Source organism: Grammomys surdaster, unplaced genomic scaffold, assembly GCF_004785775.1.
Source record: "Grammomys surdaster isolate TR1022 unplaced genomic scaffold, NIH_TR_1.0 362, whole genome shotgun sequence".
In the NCBI taxonomy this organism is placed as follows: Eukaryota; Metazoa; Chordata; class Mammalia; order Rodentia; family Muridae; genus Grammomys; species Grammomys surdaster.
The window spans coordinates 364,778-382,184 of NW_021604781.1; the positions used below are offsets into that span (position 1 = coordinate 364,778).

The 17,407-nt window shown below is 45.7% G+C and overlaps 1 protein-coding gene, 1 long non-coding RNA gene and 2 other non-coding genes across 7 annotated transcripts; all 4 read left to right on the forward strand.

The window, feature by feature from the left end:
* Positions 1 to 638: 638 nt before the first annotated feature.
* Positions 639 to 4,032, forward strand: LOC114631444. 2 transcript variants are annotated; one of them, XR_003712957.1, is made up of 3 exons: positions 639 to 671; positions 1,840 to 1,919; positions 2,230 to 4,032. It is a non-coding gene; the product is annotated as an uncharacterized LOC114631444 (long non-coding RNA). The 2 variants fall into 2 exon arrangements; XR_003712958.1 differs by lacking the exon at positions 639 to 671 and adding an exon at positions 704 to 752.
* On the forward strand, positions 2,763 to 2,833 carry LOC114631483. The gene has a single exon (XR_003712967.1). It is a non-coding gene; the product is annotated as a small nucleolar RNA SNORD102 (small nucleolar RNA).
* Positions 3,069 to 3,197, forward strand: LOC114631484. Its single transcript, XR_003712968.1, has one exon. It is a non-coding gene; the product is annotated as a small nucleolar RNA SNORA27 (small nucleolar RNA).
* An 8,753-nt stretch (positions 4,033 to 12,785) lies between the features above and the next one.
* Positions 12,786 to 15,343, forward strand: Rasl11a (RAS like family 11 member A). Of its 3 annotated transcripts, none has more exons than XM_028779780.1 (4): positions 12,786 to 13,048; positions 13,363 to 13,419; positions 13,538 to 13,617; positions 14,697 to 15,343. In XM_028779780.1, the coding sequence occupies exons 1-4, from the start codon at positions 12,925 to 12,927 to the stop codon at positions 15,162 to 15,164; spliced, it is 729 nt and encodes a 242-aa protein (XP_028635613.1). In that variant the 5' UTR covers positions 12,786 to 12,924; the 3' UTR covers positions 15,165 to 15,343. The 3 variants fall into 3 exon arrangements, with proteins under 3 accessions (XP_028635613.1, XP_028635614.1, XP_028635615.1); XM_028779781.1 differs by having other exon boundaries at positions 12,906 to 13,017; XM_028779782.1 differs by lacking the exon at positions 12,786 to 13,048 and adding an exon at positions 13,053 to 13,115.
* The last annotated feature ends 2,064 nt before the right edge of the window (positions 15,344 to 17,407 follow it).

The following is a 17,407-nucleotide window of genomic DNA, read 5'->3' on the forward strand; positions in this document are numbered from 1 at the left end:
AAGTGAAGCTTTTTTTTTTTTTTTTTTTTTTTGAGACAGGGTCTCAACTATATGGCTGAGGGCGGTCTCGAAACTCGAGCCGTTCTTGCCTCTGCCTCCCGAAGACTAAGATTATGAGCATGCGCACCACTCATGGCTTTTCAAACTTAACAGACCAGTAGGTGTGTTAACTACTTCTGGAGAAAAACCTGAAATACACACAGACAAGGTTTTTTTTGTTTGTTTGTTTGTTTTTTGTTTTTTTTTTTTTGTTTTTTTTTTTGTCCACACGTAACTGTCAGCCTACGCGACTCAGCACACACGCTACGACCACTAAGACGCACTGCACAGCGGAACGTAGGCCAACCCAGAGGGGAGGCGGTGCCTTACGTCACATGACGCACGGGAAACGTCAACACGCTACGGAAGCGCGTCTAGCTCTACGCTCGCGAGGGCCCCATTCTGAGCTGTCTAACAGGGTGCCTGTGTGAGTTTCTGTTGGCCTGCTGCCTTTAATCTGCACAAAGGAGAGCATCCTCACGGCGTATCCAGGTTATCGGGGCTATGAGGCCCTCTCGAAGAGCCTCGCAGGCCGGGCGTTTCTCTTCAGGCGGCACCGTGGGCAGCCCTCGGGCCTTGTAAGAGCGCGCAGCCCCGCCCTCTTCCTTTCGGCCTAGGCAGCCATCTTCCAGGTTGGTACGCGCGTGGCTCCCTCGTCTTGCGCTTCTCACACGCTGCTTGTGGAGTCCAGGCCGCAGAGACTGCGTGTTAGGGTAGTGGGGAGACTCTCTGGAGGTCACTGGCTTGGGCGGTGTGGGTAAGGGGTTTTTATCAAGGGAAGCCGGGCCTGGCTCAGTCTTGGTTCCCGAGCGTCCGCCTTACCCCAAACTTGAGCATGTGCTGTCGGGTTAGAACTTATGATTCGGTTTGGGTCTTAACGATACCTGGGTGTGTACAAGCTTGGAATTGGCTAGGGCGAGGAGGGTGCCCGCCGAGTCAGCCTGGTAATGGGGACGCCGTCCTCCGGATGCATGAAACACTTAGCAATTTGCAGATTTTGGCCCTAGAAGACGAGCTTGGGGAAGGAAGGTAACCTTAAGGCTGCTACAGCATTGCTTAAGACTAAAAGGGCAGTTGGTTCACTCTAGTACACCCTGCTTTGGTGCTTCCCTTGTGGTTAGGAATGGCGTCTATTTCTGCCCTGGATGACTGAAGTGATCCAAACCTTGTTGGTTTGTGGGAAATACGTGTAAGTTCTTAGCTGGTGCTAAATTAGCTGCCAGTTGGAGTAGTCTTTTTGTGCCAAAAATCTTTGGAGGCTATTATTTTACTGCTTATTAGAATTAGTCCGTTTACAGGTAGGAATGTGGGTTTAAGTAGTTCTTGTAGCAGGAAGCATTGGGCTTGCATTAAATTTAGTGGGAATATGGTTTTCCATACATGCTTTCTAAAACATTAGCAAATGGAAATGTGGAATTAAGAGAATTTTGATAGAACAGGCTGAGTTTGGTGAGCTCCCAAGTTATCCTGGAGTTGGCAGGTCTCAGTGTCTTTTGCATTCTAAGCTGTTTTACATGTAGATAACAGTATATAGGCCTAAGTTTTAACATCTAGTCCTGCTGTTTTTAATGACAGAATTTGGACTCTTTAAGGAATTGTGGGCACCTGGTTTCAATTCTAGTGCTGTGGAGGTTGAGGGAAGTGTTGGGGTTGATGGAGTCAGTCTGTGTAATCTTTAGGGACAGTGTGCAATCCAGTTTTTAATGTAATACCACACAATGTAAACATTGGATAGAGGTTAATAGGAGAGTTGCTAACATTAAGTTTGGATTGTTTGACTGGTAACTTTTCTGGTTTCAGTTAACTCGCCAAAATGACCAACACAAAGGGAAAGAGGAGAGGCACTCGGTATATGTTCTCTAGGCCTTTTAGGAAACATGGTAAGTGACTTGATCCTCTTTGATATTAGTGGTTTGTCTGTGTCCTATATCATTAAATGGCTCATTGGCAGCACATGCCTGTATTCTGCCATAAGGGAAAGCATGCCTCTCTCATAGTCTCATAATTGTCTGTGCAGGCTTGCCCTGGAAAGAAGTGGCATGCCTTAGACTGGCTTTGCTTGTAGGAGAAATTGTCCATTATAGTGTATGTAACTACCAAAAATGTGTACTTTGTGTTGAAAACTGGTACCTTCATGAAAGCGTACCTGTTCTAGGTATCTTCTTGATTCTTTTTTTTTTTCTGTTGTAGGAGTTGTTCCTTTGGCCACATACATGCGAATCTATAAGAAGGGTGATATTGTAGACATCAAGGTAAGTTTGTATGGAGGAATAAGCACCACAAGTTAGGAATGGTGATTTAGCCGGGCGTTGGTGGCGCACGCCTTTAATCCCAGCACTTGGGAGGCAGAGGCAGGCGGATTTCTGAGTTCGAGGCCAGCCTGGTCTACAGAGTGAGTTCCAGGACAGCCAGGGCTATACAGAGAAACCTTGTCTCGAAAAACCAAAAAAAAAAAAAAAGGGAATGGTGATTTAATTACTTGAAGTTAATAGTAGGGGTAAAAAGATGCCGTTAAATGTATGTTATTAGAAATTGAGAGTGCTGGCTCATGCCTTTAAGCCTGGCATTCAGGATACAAAGGCAGGAAGATTTCTTGAGTTCAAGACCAGCTGGGGTTATACAGTTAGACCCCTGTGTCAAAAGACAAAATTTGTTATTAAAGATGCAAGTTTTAGGAAAACCCCAGTGGGTTTGATGGTTAGTTGAATATTCTGGCGCTCTGGAACTTGATGATGACTGTCTATTTGATTGCTTGATGCAGTGTGAAAACCACATTTCACCGGCTCTGAGAGTTCCTGAGTTGACCTTGAAAGGGAGCCTTGGTTAGTTCAATGATTTGAAAAGAGAAATTTCTGGAATAATACTTTGTCTGTTGACTAGGGAATGGGTACTGTTCAAAAAGGAATGCCCCATAAGTGTTACCACGGCAAAACCGGAAGAGTCTACAATGTCACCCAGCATGCCGTGGGCATCATTGTAAACAAGCAAGTTAAGTGAGTACAACACCTTTCTCTTAAGTAATCTGTTGCACACCCCCTTTCACTTTGCCAATTGGACTTAATGTCTTCATTGGCCATTCAAGTGGGGCAAAGGAAATAACCTTTTAAAACTCAGGCAAACTTAAGTGTTTGTCTTGTAACCTGTCAGGGGAAACATTGATGTCGGGGAGGGGGAATTCTGTGAGTGAGTGGTCTGTGCTGGATTTTATAGCATTAAGACTTCATTAGCCTAGTGTGGCTTTAAAGTGTGCCTCTTCCTTTGGGTAAGAATGATTGACGTGTCACCATATTGATCTTGAGTGAACGATTATTAGAATAGTATACATTTTTGTTGTTTCTTAATGAAGCACTTAGAATTTGTTCTTTGGTCATTCCAGGGGCAAGATTCTGGCCAAGAGGATCAATGTGCGGATTGAGCACATTAAACACTCGAAGAGCAGAGACAGCTTCCTGAAGCGGGTGAAGGAGAACGATCAGAAGAAAAAGGAAGCCAAAGAGAAGGGCACCTGGGTTCAGCTGAAGCGCCAGGTAAGAGTCCAGCTTGGTGGTATTTATTGTTAATCTTGAGGATCCTGTAAAACTTTGCTCACTTTGTTAATAAGTTTTTAAGAATTGAGTGTTCATTAATTCCAAAGAACAACTAAACTTTACCATAATTCCTTCTCTTTACCAGCCTGCACCACCCAGAGAAGCACACTTTGTGAGGACTAATGGGAAAGAGCCTGAGCTGCTGGAGCCCATTCCATACGAATTCATGGCCTAGTGTATAAAAGAAATAAAGGACCCAACTGCAGAGTTTTTCCTTAGGTTCAAGTATGGTATCTTCTCGTTGTCTTTCTTTGTTTTGAGACAGGGTTTCTCTGTGTAGACCTGGCTGTCCTGGAACTCACTCTGTAGACCAGGCTGGCCTTGAAATCAGAAATCCGACTTTTTCTGCCTCCTGCCTCCCAAGTGCTGGGATTAAAGGCGTAAACCACCGCTGTTTGGCTTCTCATTCATTGTCTTTCTTGTTCAAATTTTATTAATTATCCTTCTAAATGATATGGTTTAGTATACAGAAATTTTCTGTGTTCTTGATTAGAAAATAGCCAAATATTTACAAAACATGTACACTAGTTTCAAGACAGTTCTGAATCACCAGTGGGAAAGCTGGAAGAAAAATTAGTGGCTGGCCAGGCATGGTGGTACAGTACGTGGAGGCAGGAGGATCTTCAAGTCCTGCATGATGTCCATAGTAGCACATCGGTATCCTAAGGATATTCTTAGGGAGTGGGTGTCTGATGTCATTCTCACCTTGAAGATTCTCTGAATTCTCCAAAGTGAGCAAACAAAATTAAGCCAGAACAGGACTGGGAGTGTGGCTCAGACATTTTGTGCTATTTGCTGAAAGCATTGATTTTCTTTTTTCTCTCTTTTTTCCTAACCTATAGATTATAAATGACCTTACAAGTCTTTGGAACACCTTTCTGGTGTTCTTTCAGATTGTACTTGTAGCTGCATTTAATGTTGCCACAGAGTGGTAAGGATAGAGTCTAATTGGCCTTAAGCGTTCTCTGATGGCCATTTTGGCAGTTCTTAGGTTTTGCCAGGATTGGAATTTGCAGTGCCAAACTCTTCCTTATCTGTTGCTTGTTATACTGAAATTGGACAGTGAAGGTACGGGTGGTTCTCTCGAAGTGTCATGTGTTCGTGAAATGGATTGCTTGGTTAACATCTAGTAGTGGGGCTACTAGATGTGAAGTCCCCATTAGCTGCCTTCATAGGCAACGGCTTGCGACTGTGGTCACAGCTCATTAACCTAGTAATGTGTTTAAAAGCACCTGCCTCTGTGTATATACACATGGTATGAGTATAGGTACATGTGTGTCCAGTACATGGTTCACAGAACTGCCTTAGTTGTCCTCACGTTTAATCCTGTCAAGTCAGGAAGGGTCTCTGTAGATTCCCACCAAGTCCCTGGTTCTGGGAATTTTGTTAGAATTACTTAAATGCGCTAAAATTCACAAGGTTAATGTCTTAGGAAATAGGGTTCTGCTCAGGTCTTTTGGTATGTTTTTCTTGGCTCATAGACACCATGGTCTGTGTTGTTATAGGTCTTATTTTCCTTCAGAGGTTTTCTCTTCACTTCAGAAACTAAAAGCCCTTGAGTTGTCACTATGGGCTTTATTTTCCTTGAGTGCAGAATCCCTCAGCAGCATCCAAATCTAAACTAAATACATCACAATCTAGTACCAAGCGTGTTGCTGTGATACCTGCACACCTTAGCAGGATGCAAGAAGCAGGCAGATTACTAGCTGCAAGGATAGCTGGGGTTACCTAGTAACAACTGCCTCAAGAAAGCCTCCGTTTTTAGACATGTTTTCTCCCTTGACAGCTTAAAGCCCGAGTTTGCTGCTGTGTTTGGTATTAGGATATATGAGAGTGCAGTGATCCTAGGTGGTGGCTATCCACGTGCGTGCAAGCACCTGTCCTCCCCCCCCCTCTTTATTTTTTGTTTTTTCGAGACAGTTTCTTTGTGTAGCCCTGGCTGTAGACCAGGCTGGTCTCGAACTTAGAAATCTGCCTGCCTCTGCCTCCCAAGTGCTGGGGATTAAAGGTGTGTCACCATGTCTGGCAGTGCCAACATTCTTGATCTATTAAGGGTGAATAATTTCATCCTCATGTCAGCTTTGAGATTTGAAGTTGTGTTAGAAAACTGCAATATGGTAGAACTGAGACTTGACGCCTTGTCATGGGGAAACTGGACTCAGGGTAGCTAATATAAATGAATGGATGGCCCTTTAAAAATCGCTTATTCTGGGGACTCCTAATCTGTGTGTTAGTCTTATTTTCTGCTATGCTTTGTAAAACTAGTTTCTCTTAAGTCTCATTACCATTTTGCTCATGGTATGTAGAAAGACCTAGAGACCTTCCCAGGAAGTCCTGCTGTCTTTTGCCTTGTCGGTAACATGAGCACATGGGACTGGAGTGAAGGTTTCCTAGATCCTTGTGCACTTACACGTACTCTGACTGGAAGAGAAACCTCCATCCAGGAAGGTTATAGTGAAGCTGACAGAAACAGTTACTCAGATGAGCAGTGAGTCACAGCCTTCCCAATGCTGTGGCCCTTTAACACAGCCTTCCCAGTGCTGCACTGCCCCCAAACATGAAATTACTTCGTTACTACTTCATAACTGTCATGTTGCTATTCTTATGAGTCCTAATGAAAGTATCTGATAATTGGACCCCTCAAAGTGTTGCCACCCACAAGTTGAGATGTGCTGGATTAGGGGAACTTACTTTCAAAACACCTATTCACAAAAAGAATTCTTTCCATTTGATGTAAACCATAGCAGTTTTCTAAAACACAAATGGTCAGCCTGAATGTACATGATCTTTAAAGACAGGCTTCTTCACAAATCTGAGCAAAGGATACATATTGCCAATGCTTTAGGAAGTGAAAAGAGCAAGGGAGCTGGAGAGATGGCTGCCCTTGCATGGGACCAGGTTCAGTTTCCCGCACCCACATGATAGTTCCAGGGGCTGCACTACCCTCTTCTGTTCTCAGCATACTGTACACAGGTACAGGTACTTAAAAGGAGACACAAAAAAATTAGTTTTGCTTTTAATCACAGAACTCAGGCAGGGAATTGAGTTTTAGGTGAGCCTGGTCTACAGAACAAGTTCCCAAGACAGCCACAGCTACACAGAGAAACCCTGTCTTTAAAAATGCTTGTCTCAAGCATTTTTTGTTAGGATCATTTACTAAACCTTTGCAAACTGATAATTCCTTGTTACTGAGTTTAAATTTCCGTTCACCTTTGCAGTTTTGTGGGGTAGGAGATGTCTTTTTGACCTCTTATTTTGAAATACCTTTATTCTCCAGATGATACTGTTTCATGACTTTGAATATCACCTATATTCTGACAGTGACCCTGTCCTATAAAACTCTCCCATCGAAGCTGTGGCTTTCTGACTTTTTCCTTAAGTGACTTCTAACCCAGAGCTTGGATACAGTTGCACATCCCCTCCTTGCTGTGCCTTTGATAGGCCAGGCACACACTTCTTCAAAGCTTTTGTGCTTGGCATTTCCTTTGCTGGAAAGCTTGTCCCACATAAATGCCTGTGGTCTGTCCCCTTTCCATATTCAACCTCTGCCCAGATTTTGTCAAGACCATCTCTTAATGGCCTATAAAAATAGCAAGCCCCTTTATCATTTTCTGCTCTTTTATTCTTTATAGAACTTATGACCCAATATATCTTTCCTTTAGGGAGTCTGATTTTTTTTTTTTAATCAACTTATTTACAGCTTTGTGTTGAGGTCAGGATACTTACTGGAATCTGCTCTGCCAGGGAAAGAAGACAAAGGAGACAACTCCATACAGCCTTCTGAAAGAGGTGACAACCTGGAATGTAAAGAACAGGCAGAGGAAGGCAGGGGGTTGGCAGTAATGGAAAGCTGCCTGCAGCTTTCTACCCTTGCATGGTGCACTGATTGTGCCACAGCCTCCAGCATCTTGTCCCTTTCCTCTTGACATTTGCTTGACTTTGGCCTATAGCCTCGGGAAGATGACAGACTTTCTTGTGTCTTATGGTCCCTTTTGTAGCTAATTTTCTGGTTGCCCACCACAAATCTGGCTCCCACCTCCACCATTCTAATGCAACTACCCTCAAAGGTTGCCAAAATCTTGTGAACACATTTAGAGACTTTTTCAAATGAAAATTTTATCTTCCTAGTAATAATTGGCAGTGCCAACCAGTTTTCCAGGGGCCTCTGCACCTGTCAGGCTCCTCAAGGCCCCACCATGTGGCGCTTTTCTTTGGTTCTCTAGTTATCAGCACCAGTGAACCTGAAAATGGAGATCACACCAGCACTTGCATGCCTTTAATCCCAGTAGGGAGGCAGAGGCAGAAAGACTTGAGACTAGCCTGATCTACAGAGTGAATTCTAGGACATCCAGGGCTGCCCAGTCTCAAAACACAGAAACAAAAAGTCCCACTAAAAATCCCCAAGAAAACCAAAACAAAAAAAAAGCCAGGCAGTGGTGGCACACACCTTTGATCCCAGCACTTGGGAGGCAGAGACAGGCGGATTTCTGAGTTCGAGGCCAGCCTGGTCTACACAGTGAGTTCCAGGACAGCCCAGCTACACAGAGAAACCCTGTCTCTTCGGAAAAAAAAACAAACATTTAAAATTTACCTCTGGCACCCATGCGCACACGTGTACACACACACAGACATATGCAGGCACACACAGTGGGAGATAAAATTTGAAAAACTTGTAAACAAGTAATATATAGCTGATGAATTAAAGTTAATTCCTTTATCTGGCAGAGCATGCAGGAATGTCTGATAAGCAGTTCTCAACACACAGCTGTTCTTTTGTATTCTGTACCAACACCCATCACAGAGCCTTGCACAGACAGAGTTTTCCATTATCTGATGGTTAAGTTGAGGTAATGGAGGGAGGTGGTAGAGGGTAGAGGCTTGGTTCCTGTGCTGGGGAGAAGCTTACAGCCAGAGTCTCCAAAGTGCCCATCAATTCAGTAGTCAAGGACTTTCTACAGAGTAAAGCCGAGCAGTTGTGGCGCACACCTTTTATCCCAGCACTTGGGAGGCAGATCTCGAAGTTTCAGGCCAGTCTAGTCTACAAAGTGAGTTCCAGGAGAGCCAGAGCTACACAGAGAACCCTGTCTTAAAAAGTGTGGGGGGGGGCAGACATTGATTGACCCTCAATAGGGATGGTGGGTGGGATTATTTATCAACTACAGTAGGCTCCTGGTCAAATCTCAGTGAAGGGCTAAAATTAAGCTTTCATGTGGCTGTGAAAGAGTTAATGACTTGCCGTCCTGCTATTACTTGCTATTTGGCCATTCTGCCCTTCACACTCATTCTAGACACCCACAGATTTGTGTGCCCACACATTCCTATTATCTTTCTAAAATCTGTCCAGCCTTCCTGTGTTACATTGGTTGCACCACAGCTTTACGTAACTCGAGACACAAATATAACACGAAATAGAACCCAGGCAGCATTGATTAAGGGAGCCTATTTATAATTCTCTGGTTTGGTGGCTTATTGTCTTCACAAAAGGGTCAAGTTATTTTGTGTATCGTAAATGTGAAGAACCCTTCCAAGGAGACTGGAGACACACTTCAAGCTCTTCCAAGCAAGGGGCACTCTAAGGGGAAACTGGCGCATAATTTCCACTGGGCAGAGAACAGGCCCCAGAACGTTCCTTAATAATGTTAAACCAGTGGTTCTCAACCTGTGGGTTGCGACTGCTTTGGGGTCGAGTGACCCTTTCACAGGGGTCATATTACATGTCAGATAACTAACAAAATTATACTTATGAAGTAGCAACAAAAATAGTATTATGGTTGGGGGGTCCCCACGGCATGAGAAACTGTATTAAAGGGCCACAGCATTAGGAAGGTTGAGAACCACTTAAGCAGAGGGACCAGAAATATATTCTCTCTCTCTCTCTCTCTCTCTCTCTCTCTCTCTCTCTCTCTCTCTTTCTCTCTCTCACACACACACACAAACACAGAGTCTACATTTCTGTCACAGGAAATCGCAGAGTGTTTGTGACAGATTGCATTGTCCCCGGTTCAACTGCCATTCTCTGTTTTTTATTTTTCATGATATTAATAGATAGTGTTTCTAGTCCTCCGGGAGGAACCATGACCACCCAAGGTGGGGTCACTACCACCCTCGCCTTTGAGCATCACTCTCCTTGTTTACATTTGTCTGCTCTGGTTAATAAGATGTAATGGATAATTTTTTTTTCTTTTACATGGGCTCTTGTATAGCCCAGGATGCCCTTTAATTTACTGTAGTCAAGGGTAGCCTTGAATTTGTCATCTTCCTGTCTCTGCTTCCTGAGTGCTGGGATCATAGGTGAAGGTCACCATTCCTAGTTTATTGGATTATAGGTGTGGGCTGCCACTCCAAATTTATTCTGAGCTAAATCTAGACAAGTCCCAGGGTGTGCTAGGCAAAGGCTCTGCCACTGAGCTATGTCCCCAACCCAAGAACTTAATTTCATAGTTCAAGAGGCAAAGCAAGCTGGGAACATGCCTTTAATCCCAGCACTTGGGAGGCAGAGGCAGGCGGATTTCTGAGTTCAAGGCCAGCCTGGTCTACAGAGTGAGTTCCAGGACAGCCAGGAACCCTGTCTTGAAAAACAAACCAAAAAAAAGTTTAAAAAAAAAAAAAAAGAAAGAAAGAGGCAAAGCAAGATAGTCCTCCCCTCCCTCTCTATTCATCTGAGAACTAGATGCTACAGAAACCATCTTGTGTCCATCAAGGAGAGGCCAAGAGACTCCAAGAAACAACAGCCCCACCTCCCCAGAGCTTCTTAACAGGCTTTGGAAAACAGCAGTTCCTCAGTGGCTTCTTAAACAGCTCTTGTATTCATGGTGTCCATTTTTCCAGTTAGGAAGGCCCTGCTTCAATGTCTCTCCGGCTAAACAGAACGTTAGTGGAAAATGATTGCCTTGTGATAAGATTACAGTTTGTACCACTTAACTACAGCAGGCCTCTCTTGGAACATCTTTTTCCAGGATCATCAGAACAACAGACATAAACAGGACTTTTGGCTAGTCCATTTCAAACAGTAGAGTCAATGCCTATCCATTTAATCACTCAGAAGGTCAACCAAGTGGTGTGTGTTTGGGGGGGGGGACACAAATGTGTGTACCCACATGTGAGTGCTGGGGTAGGCTTCTTGGAAATGTTAGCTATCCCCACTTGCTGGGGAAAAGGGTGCATAGTAAGATTCCTTCCTAGTGGAAATGGACAGCAAACAAATATTCCAACTTTAATGTCAGCTGAGTCAGAAACTGCCAAGGAGCCCTGAGAAGTTAAGATGGAGGTAGGAATTTGGGCAGTAATTTCACTGTGTCTTCAGGAGAGGAACAAGAAGAGGTGCCAACTATTCTAGCTGACTTCAGGAACATTCAGTATTCTCCAGTTGAGAAAGAAGGGAAGTGGGGATGCCTAGGGAGACACCCAGAAATGTGAACAGAAGGAATCGTGGAACTTAACCAGTGACATGAAGGGAGTGGCTGAGGTCAAGGAGGAGTCACAGGACCTGGCTTGGGCTACTTGGTGTATGAAAGCACATTCACTGATATGTTCAACAGCGAAACCAGACCCTGTTTCTCATCACTTTCTACATGCTAGCCCTTTTCCAATGTGGCTTGCTGCTCTGTCCTTAAAGGGGTAGAGCATCGTTTCTCCATCTTCTGGACTCATGCTGGCCAACAGAGTGCACCAAGAATGATGGGTTCTGCCCTAGAGCCACCCAGCCTCCAGAGGCCTTGCCTACTTTCACTCACTGTCTTGGGCCTCTGCTCCACCACTCTGAGGACAAGCCTTGTCAAACTCCCGGATGAGCCAAACTTGAGTGAGTCTGCAATGGAGCAATTCAGCCTATTTCTCAGCTACAGTCTCAAGGAGAGTTCAATCAAGCCAATCAGAGCCTGGTATAGATTAAAAACAGAAGTGTGTGACAGCTGGAGTAGGGGGGACGAGGGGGCAGGAGGGTGAAGCTGAAGAGATGGCTCAGCTGTTAAAAGCACTGGCTGCTTTTCCAGAGGTCCTGAGTTCAGTTCCCAGCCACCACAAGGTGGCTCACAAACCATTTATAATGGGATCTGATGCCCTCTTCTGGCATGCAGATGGTGTACATGCAGATAGTGAATAAACCTTTTTAAAAAGAAAAGTCTGTTGCACTGAGCCATTAAGTTCTGTGTGGTTTGTCATGCTGATCAAGCTAACTGATAAAACTAAGATGGAAAAAGGGAAAGGATAAGGGTAGGACTGTCTAGTAGACAATTGGGCAGAGGAGACTGAAATACAGCCTCGTCATGGTGGGATCCAAGAACAAGGCCATGTTTATCTTCTGGGCCCATTCTCCTCCCACCCCCATCCTGAGTTCCACCGCATACCTACCAGGAAATATTTGAATAGATCCAGGAGCCAACTGCGGGGGGTGGGGGGGTGGTAGCATTTACCATGGGGAATCAGGCCAGAACCAGTGGGATGCTCACTAACTTTGAGTGAGTCAGTTCACAGCAGAAAGGGGCTATCTGGGTTTGGATGCTGAGCTGTGGGCATGACTGCCCCCTACGGGAGTTCACAGGGAAGTGACTGCAATTACCTTGATTCATACTAAATTAGGACCCTTGTCCTGGCTCTACCCTTTTCCTCAGTGATGACACCACTCAGTACCCTTTTAAAATTTTAATTTATTAATGTATTTGTTTGTTTACATTTGAGACTGGGTCTTATGTAGTTCAAGCTGGTCTCGAACTCAAACCCTATATGTGGCCAAGGATGACCTTAAACTTCTGACCCTCCTGCCTCTACTCCCTAAGCACTAGGATAACAGGCCAGTGTGCCACCACAGTCAGTGTACAAGATGCTGAAGATCAAAATCAGGGTTCTCATCAGTACTGTTTGACAATCAAAGGCACAAAAAAGGGATCTCTTTCCCATTGTCCCAGAAACATCCAGCCAGCTTTTGTTCTTTTGGTGGTTGAGGTTCACGCTCCAGGCTAGTGACCCAGGCTTGCGGCTGCCTCCAGGACCTGGCAAATACAATTTGAGCAAAGGCCTCCCCTAAGCTCCACCGGCAGGAATCCGTGCAGCTGGGCAGGCAGAGCGCGTCAGACAGCCTGGGGATGCGCACGCCTGCGGGTGACAGTGCCTTGCTCGCGCGCTGCTACCACCGTTCCAGGAAAGGGCGGGGGAAAAGGAGGAGCCAGAGGCAGCCACCGCGCTCCCCGAGCTCTTTAAAATCCGAGAGCCTGGGCAGCACCGCTGGCCCCGCCACATCCTGGTGCTGTGTGTCCGCGCGTATCCAGCCGGCTCTCCTGCAGCGCGGTCTCGGGACGCGCCCATGCGGCCGCTCACTATGTCTGGGCATTTTTTGCTGGCGCCCATCCCGGAGTCCTCCTCCGACTACCTCTTGCCCAAGGACATCAAGCTGACGGTACTGGGCGCGGGTCGTGTGGGCAAGAGCGGTGAGTGGGACAAAGGCGCGCAAAGCTGCCCAGGGACAGCGGAGGGTCCCCACTCTCAGGGATGCCGGTATACAGGAAGACCCCCTCCTGCCTGTTGCTTCCTCAGTCCATTTCTGAGCTCTGGAAGGGGTTGGCGCCTCTTGAGGGTCGCTCCAGACCGGTCCATCACTTTCCGCGGGGAAGGCACTCCATGGCAGCGGGGCTTTGTCCCGGGAACCTGGCGGGGTAGGGGGGTTGTGTGCCCTTCCTTTAAAGTCCCAGTTTGGACCACCTTGAGCCACTTTTTCAGCTGATTTTCCTACTTCATTTTTCAGCAATGATTGTGCGCTTCTTGACCAAGAGATTCATCGGCGACTACGAACCCAACACAGGTTAGAATGTTTTCATACTCCCCGGCTCTTGTATCTATTTGTCCTCTCCCTTTCTTCTCTCTTTCTTTTGCTCATCGCGCCGTGGGAACTTAAATGCAAACTCCTCTTCGTTGTACAGGCAAACTGTATTCGAGACTCGTCTATGTGGAGGGGGACCAGCTATCCTTACAGATCCAGGACACTCCGGGAGGCGTCCAGGTAAGGACTGTCAGGAGGGTCTGTGGTGCAACTACATCTGAGGTGATTGGCTCCAGGCCCTCAGTGAGCATATCCAAGTTGGGATGTTGAATGCTCTCCTAGGTGGCAAGAAATGGTTGATTAGAACTAGTTTGCTCTTAAATGTCACTTTTAATTCATTCATTCATTCATTCATTCATTTAAAGATCGTGTCTTGCTGTGTCGCCCTGGTTGATTTATTACTTGTTTTGTAGTTCAGGTTTGCCCTGGACTCATAACCTTTGATGCCTCAGTCTCCCAAGTGTTGGGATTACAGGCTGAGCCACCCCTCCCAGCAGTACCCTTGGCTAACCACCATTGTCTGGGCTGCCTAGGCAGGTATTAACACTTTCAGAGCACATCCAGGAACAATTTAAAAACAAGCCTTGGGACTAGGGGTCTAGCTCAGTGGTAAGCACTCATTGGCAGGTCCAGGGTTCAATTCCCAGCACCACATTAAAAAAAGCATGGAGTAGGTGGGATTCTGGAAGGAGGGGGTCTGCTTCCTGGCCAGGGCTGTCCCCCTCCCCCCCCCCCAAAAAAAAGCTAGGGGATGTTTTCTCAAGCCAGTAATTGCAATCAGATAACCTTTTGGCTATCACTGTGGAATGCAACTTAACTAATTGCTCAGCCCTTCTAGGGAGGAAAAGGTTGAGTGGAGAGCCCAGAGAAAGGAATTTGTTTCTGCAACATTCTCAAGAAGTTGACTGCTAAAAATATTTTTTTTTATGGGCTTGGGAATAGATATTTATGTTGGACAGTTTCCAGGGTTTTGTTTGTTATGAATTAGTTCCCTGAAAACGAAGCCATTCTGGTCCGTAATTATTCTTAAGTGGTTGGAGTTCACTGGAGACTGCCCATGGAAAAAGTAGGTTACCAGTCTACGTCCAGACCAGCTCAAAAAATAATCCAGGTTGAGCACTTGTCTGAGGCCTCCTGTGTCCAAAGCATCTTGCAGAAGCTAGGGAGAACCAGAGAGTTGTACTTAGTGATTCCTTCGAGGGTTACTCAGTGTCATGTTTGAGCTTCTTTAATCGAGTCCCATTGTGTTCTTTTCCCAGGCCCAAGACAACCTCAGCCAAATGATGGATTCTCTGTCCAAATATGTGCAGTGGGCAGAGGGCTTTCTGCTGGTTTATTCCATAACAGACTATGAGAGCTACCAGTCCATTCGGCCCCTTTACCAGCATATCCGGAAGATCCACCCTGATGGAAAAGCCCCCGTCATCATCGTGGGAAATAAAGGAGACCTTTTGCATGCCCGGCAGGTGCAGACACACGAAGGTCTTCAGCTAGCTAATGAGCTGGGCAGTCTCTTCCTTGAAATTTCTACTAGTGAAAACTATGAAGACGTCTGTGATGTGTTTCAACATCTCTGCAAAGAAGTGAGCAAGTTGCACAGCCTCAGCGGGGAGCGGAGGAGGGCATCCATCATCCCCCGGCCTCGATCTCCCAACATGCAGGACCTGAAGAGGCGCTTCAGGCAGGCTCTGTCCTCCAAAGTAAAAGCACCCTCCACCCTGGGGTGATCCATCTCAGATAGACTGGCGTATTATTATTGTTATTATTATTACTAAGCTTTTGTGCTGCCACAAAGACTGGCCCTTTCCCCCTTTAAAACATATTCAGAGTTTATTTTTATAATGACTTTATTGGCTTTCAACTGTATGTATATTTCTGAAATTCAAACAATGGATTTTTTTAATGAGTTTTTTTTTTTATTTGTAACTGTTAGCCACTCTTCCATTAAAGGCAAAACGACATTACCACTCCCTGTTTTCTGAATGTCTTTTTATAGCAATCTTGCTTGCACCAGAGCCCAGAAGTGCTCAATGCTTGGCCTTGAGTCTGAACTCCAATTGGTGTCTTGCTGTAGGGAGTGGGGCATGCAGAGGGGGTGAACTGGGAGAGGGAGAGGTATGCAGAGGAGGAGAAAGGGTTTGAATAAGTACAGGATGTCCTTAATCAGGGCGGTTCTTCCCAGTCAGGAAGTTCACACTGGTTTTCCAGCATAGTGGTCGGTATATTTGGAGCTGCCCAAAATGTTACAACTTTATTTATTTATTTATTTATTTATTTATTTATTTATTTATTTATACAAATGTGAATGTAGCCTCTCTATAGAATATTTTAGAAAACAAAAGCCAGGGTGGGCTGTTGGCACATGCTTGTGATTCTAGCTCTCAGAAGGCTGAGGCACAAGTTGACACCCTGAGCAATACATGAAAACCCATGAAAATAACAACACAAAAAAACAACAACAAAAAGCAATGTCTAGGGGCTGGAGAGGTGTCTCAGTGGTTGGCTGCTCTTCCAGGGGATCCAAGTTCAATTCCCAGCACCCGCACAGCAGCTCACAACTGTCCGAAACTCCAGTTCTGGGAAATTTAACACCCTTACCCAGTCAGACATGCAGGAAAAGCACCAATGCACACAAAATAAGAATAAATAATTTTTTTTTAAATGTCGGGGGACAGAGCTCAGTGGTACAATGCATGCTTACTGTGAACTCAAAGCCCTTGGTTTGATTCCCCTACACTGTCTCCTTTTGCAGGATTCTTTCAGGGTTTCTCTGTATAGCCCTGGCTGTCCTGGAACTCACTCTGTAGACCAGGCTAGCCTCGAACTCTCAAACTCAGAAATCTGCCTGCCTCTGCCTCCCAAGTGCTGGGATTAAAGGCGTGCGCCACCGCTGCCCGGCATTTTTGCAGGATTCTTTATGTCAATCAGTGAGCTCTGCTATGCAGGAGTGGCCTTCATTCTTCCCCTCCTGCGTCCCTGACTCTCTGCTGTATATGGAAATAAGATGATCAAAGTATAATTTCGTGAACCAAAGACCACTGTCGTTGGGCTCATGGTGCCCGCAGAGAGGAAGAGTGATCAGAAGTAATTTCACAGTGAGCACGCTCCGTAGGTGAGGGGCACTGACAGCCCAAAATTGTTGGGGTCTCCGACACATCTGGAGACTCTAGAAAAAGAAGAGTATAATTCAAGTTTGAGGCCTGTTGTGTTTGGGGAGGTCTTGGGAGTTGAATTCAGGGCCTCACACGCTAGCACTGAGCCACACCCCAGGCCCCGAGGCTTGTCTTTACTCGGGTGCTCTTTTCATGAGACGCTGGAGGGATGACCACTTCTGACTTTGAGTCAGATGAGGAGGGGAGGTGCAGGTGTTGAAGAGTAAGAGTTTGGAGATTGGGACACTGTTGCAACCTGAGTGCAGCACTCCCGGAAGTTGTTAGGGATAGAGAGTCTGGCCACAGTTCCCAAGGTGCTGGTAAACTCGTTTATATATTTTGAAATCCTGTGGTAGAGATCAGAAGTGGGACACTAACTAACTCACAGATGGAATCTGATAAGGTTTATGAGAGACAGCACTCGCTTCAAGTACTCATGTATATGATCTGGCCGGAAGTTACACTGGAAGCAAATGGGGACACACGCCAAACAAAAGCTTCATAAAAGCAGCTATGCGCATGTGTGCTTGGACTCATCTTAAAGCTGTATGCCCCCTGACACTCTATAAGGCACCAGGTCTGTCAGCATTTCTTTTCTTTTCTCTGCCTCCCAAGTGCTGGGATTAAAGGGGTGCACCACCACTGCCTGGCACTATAAATTAGTCCTAATTGCATTACACCTTGAACCTTCTACCCCCACCTCTAGAGTGCTGGGATTACAGGCATGTACCACCCAGTTTTATGGAGTCCTGGAGACTGAACCCAGGGCTTCACTATAAGCAACCACTGTGTACCAACTAAGGGGCTTCCCTCCCCAG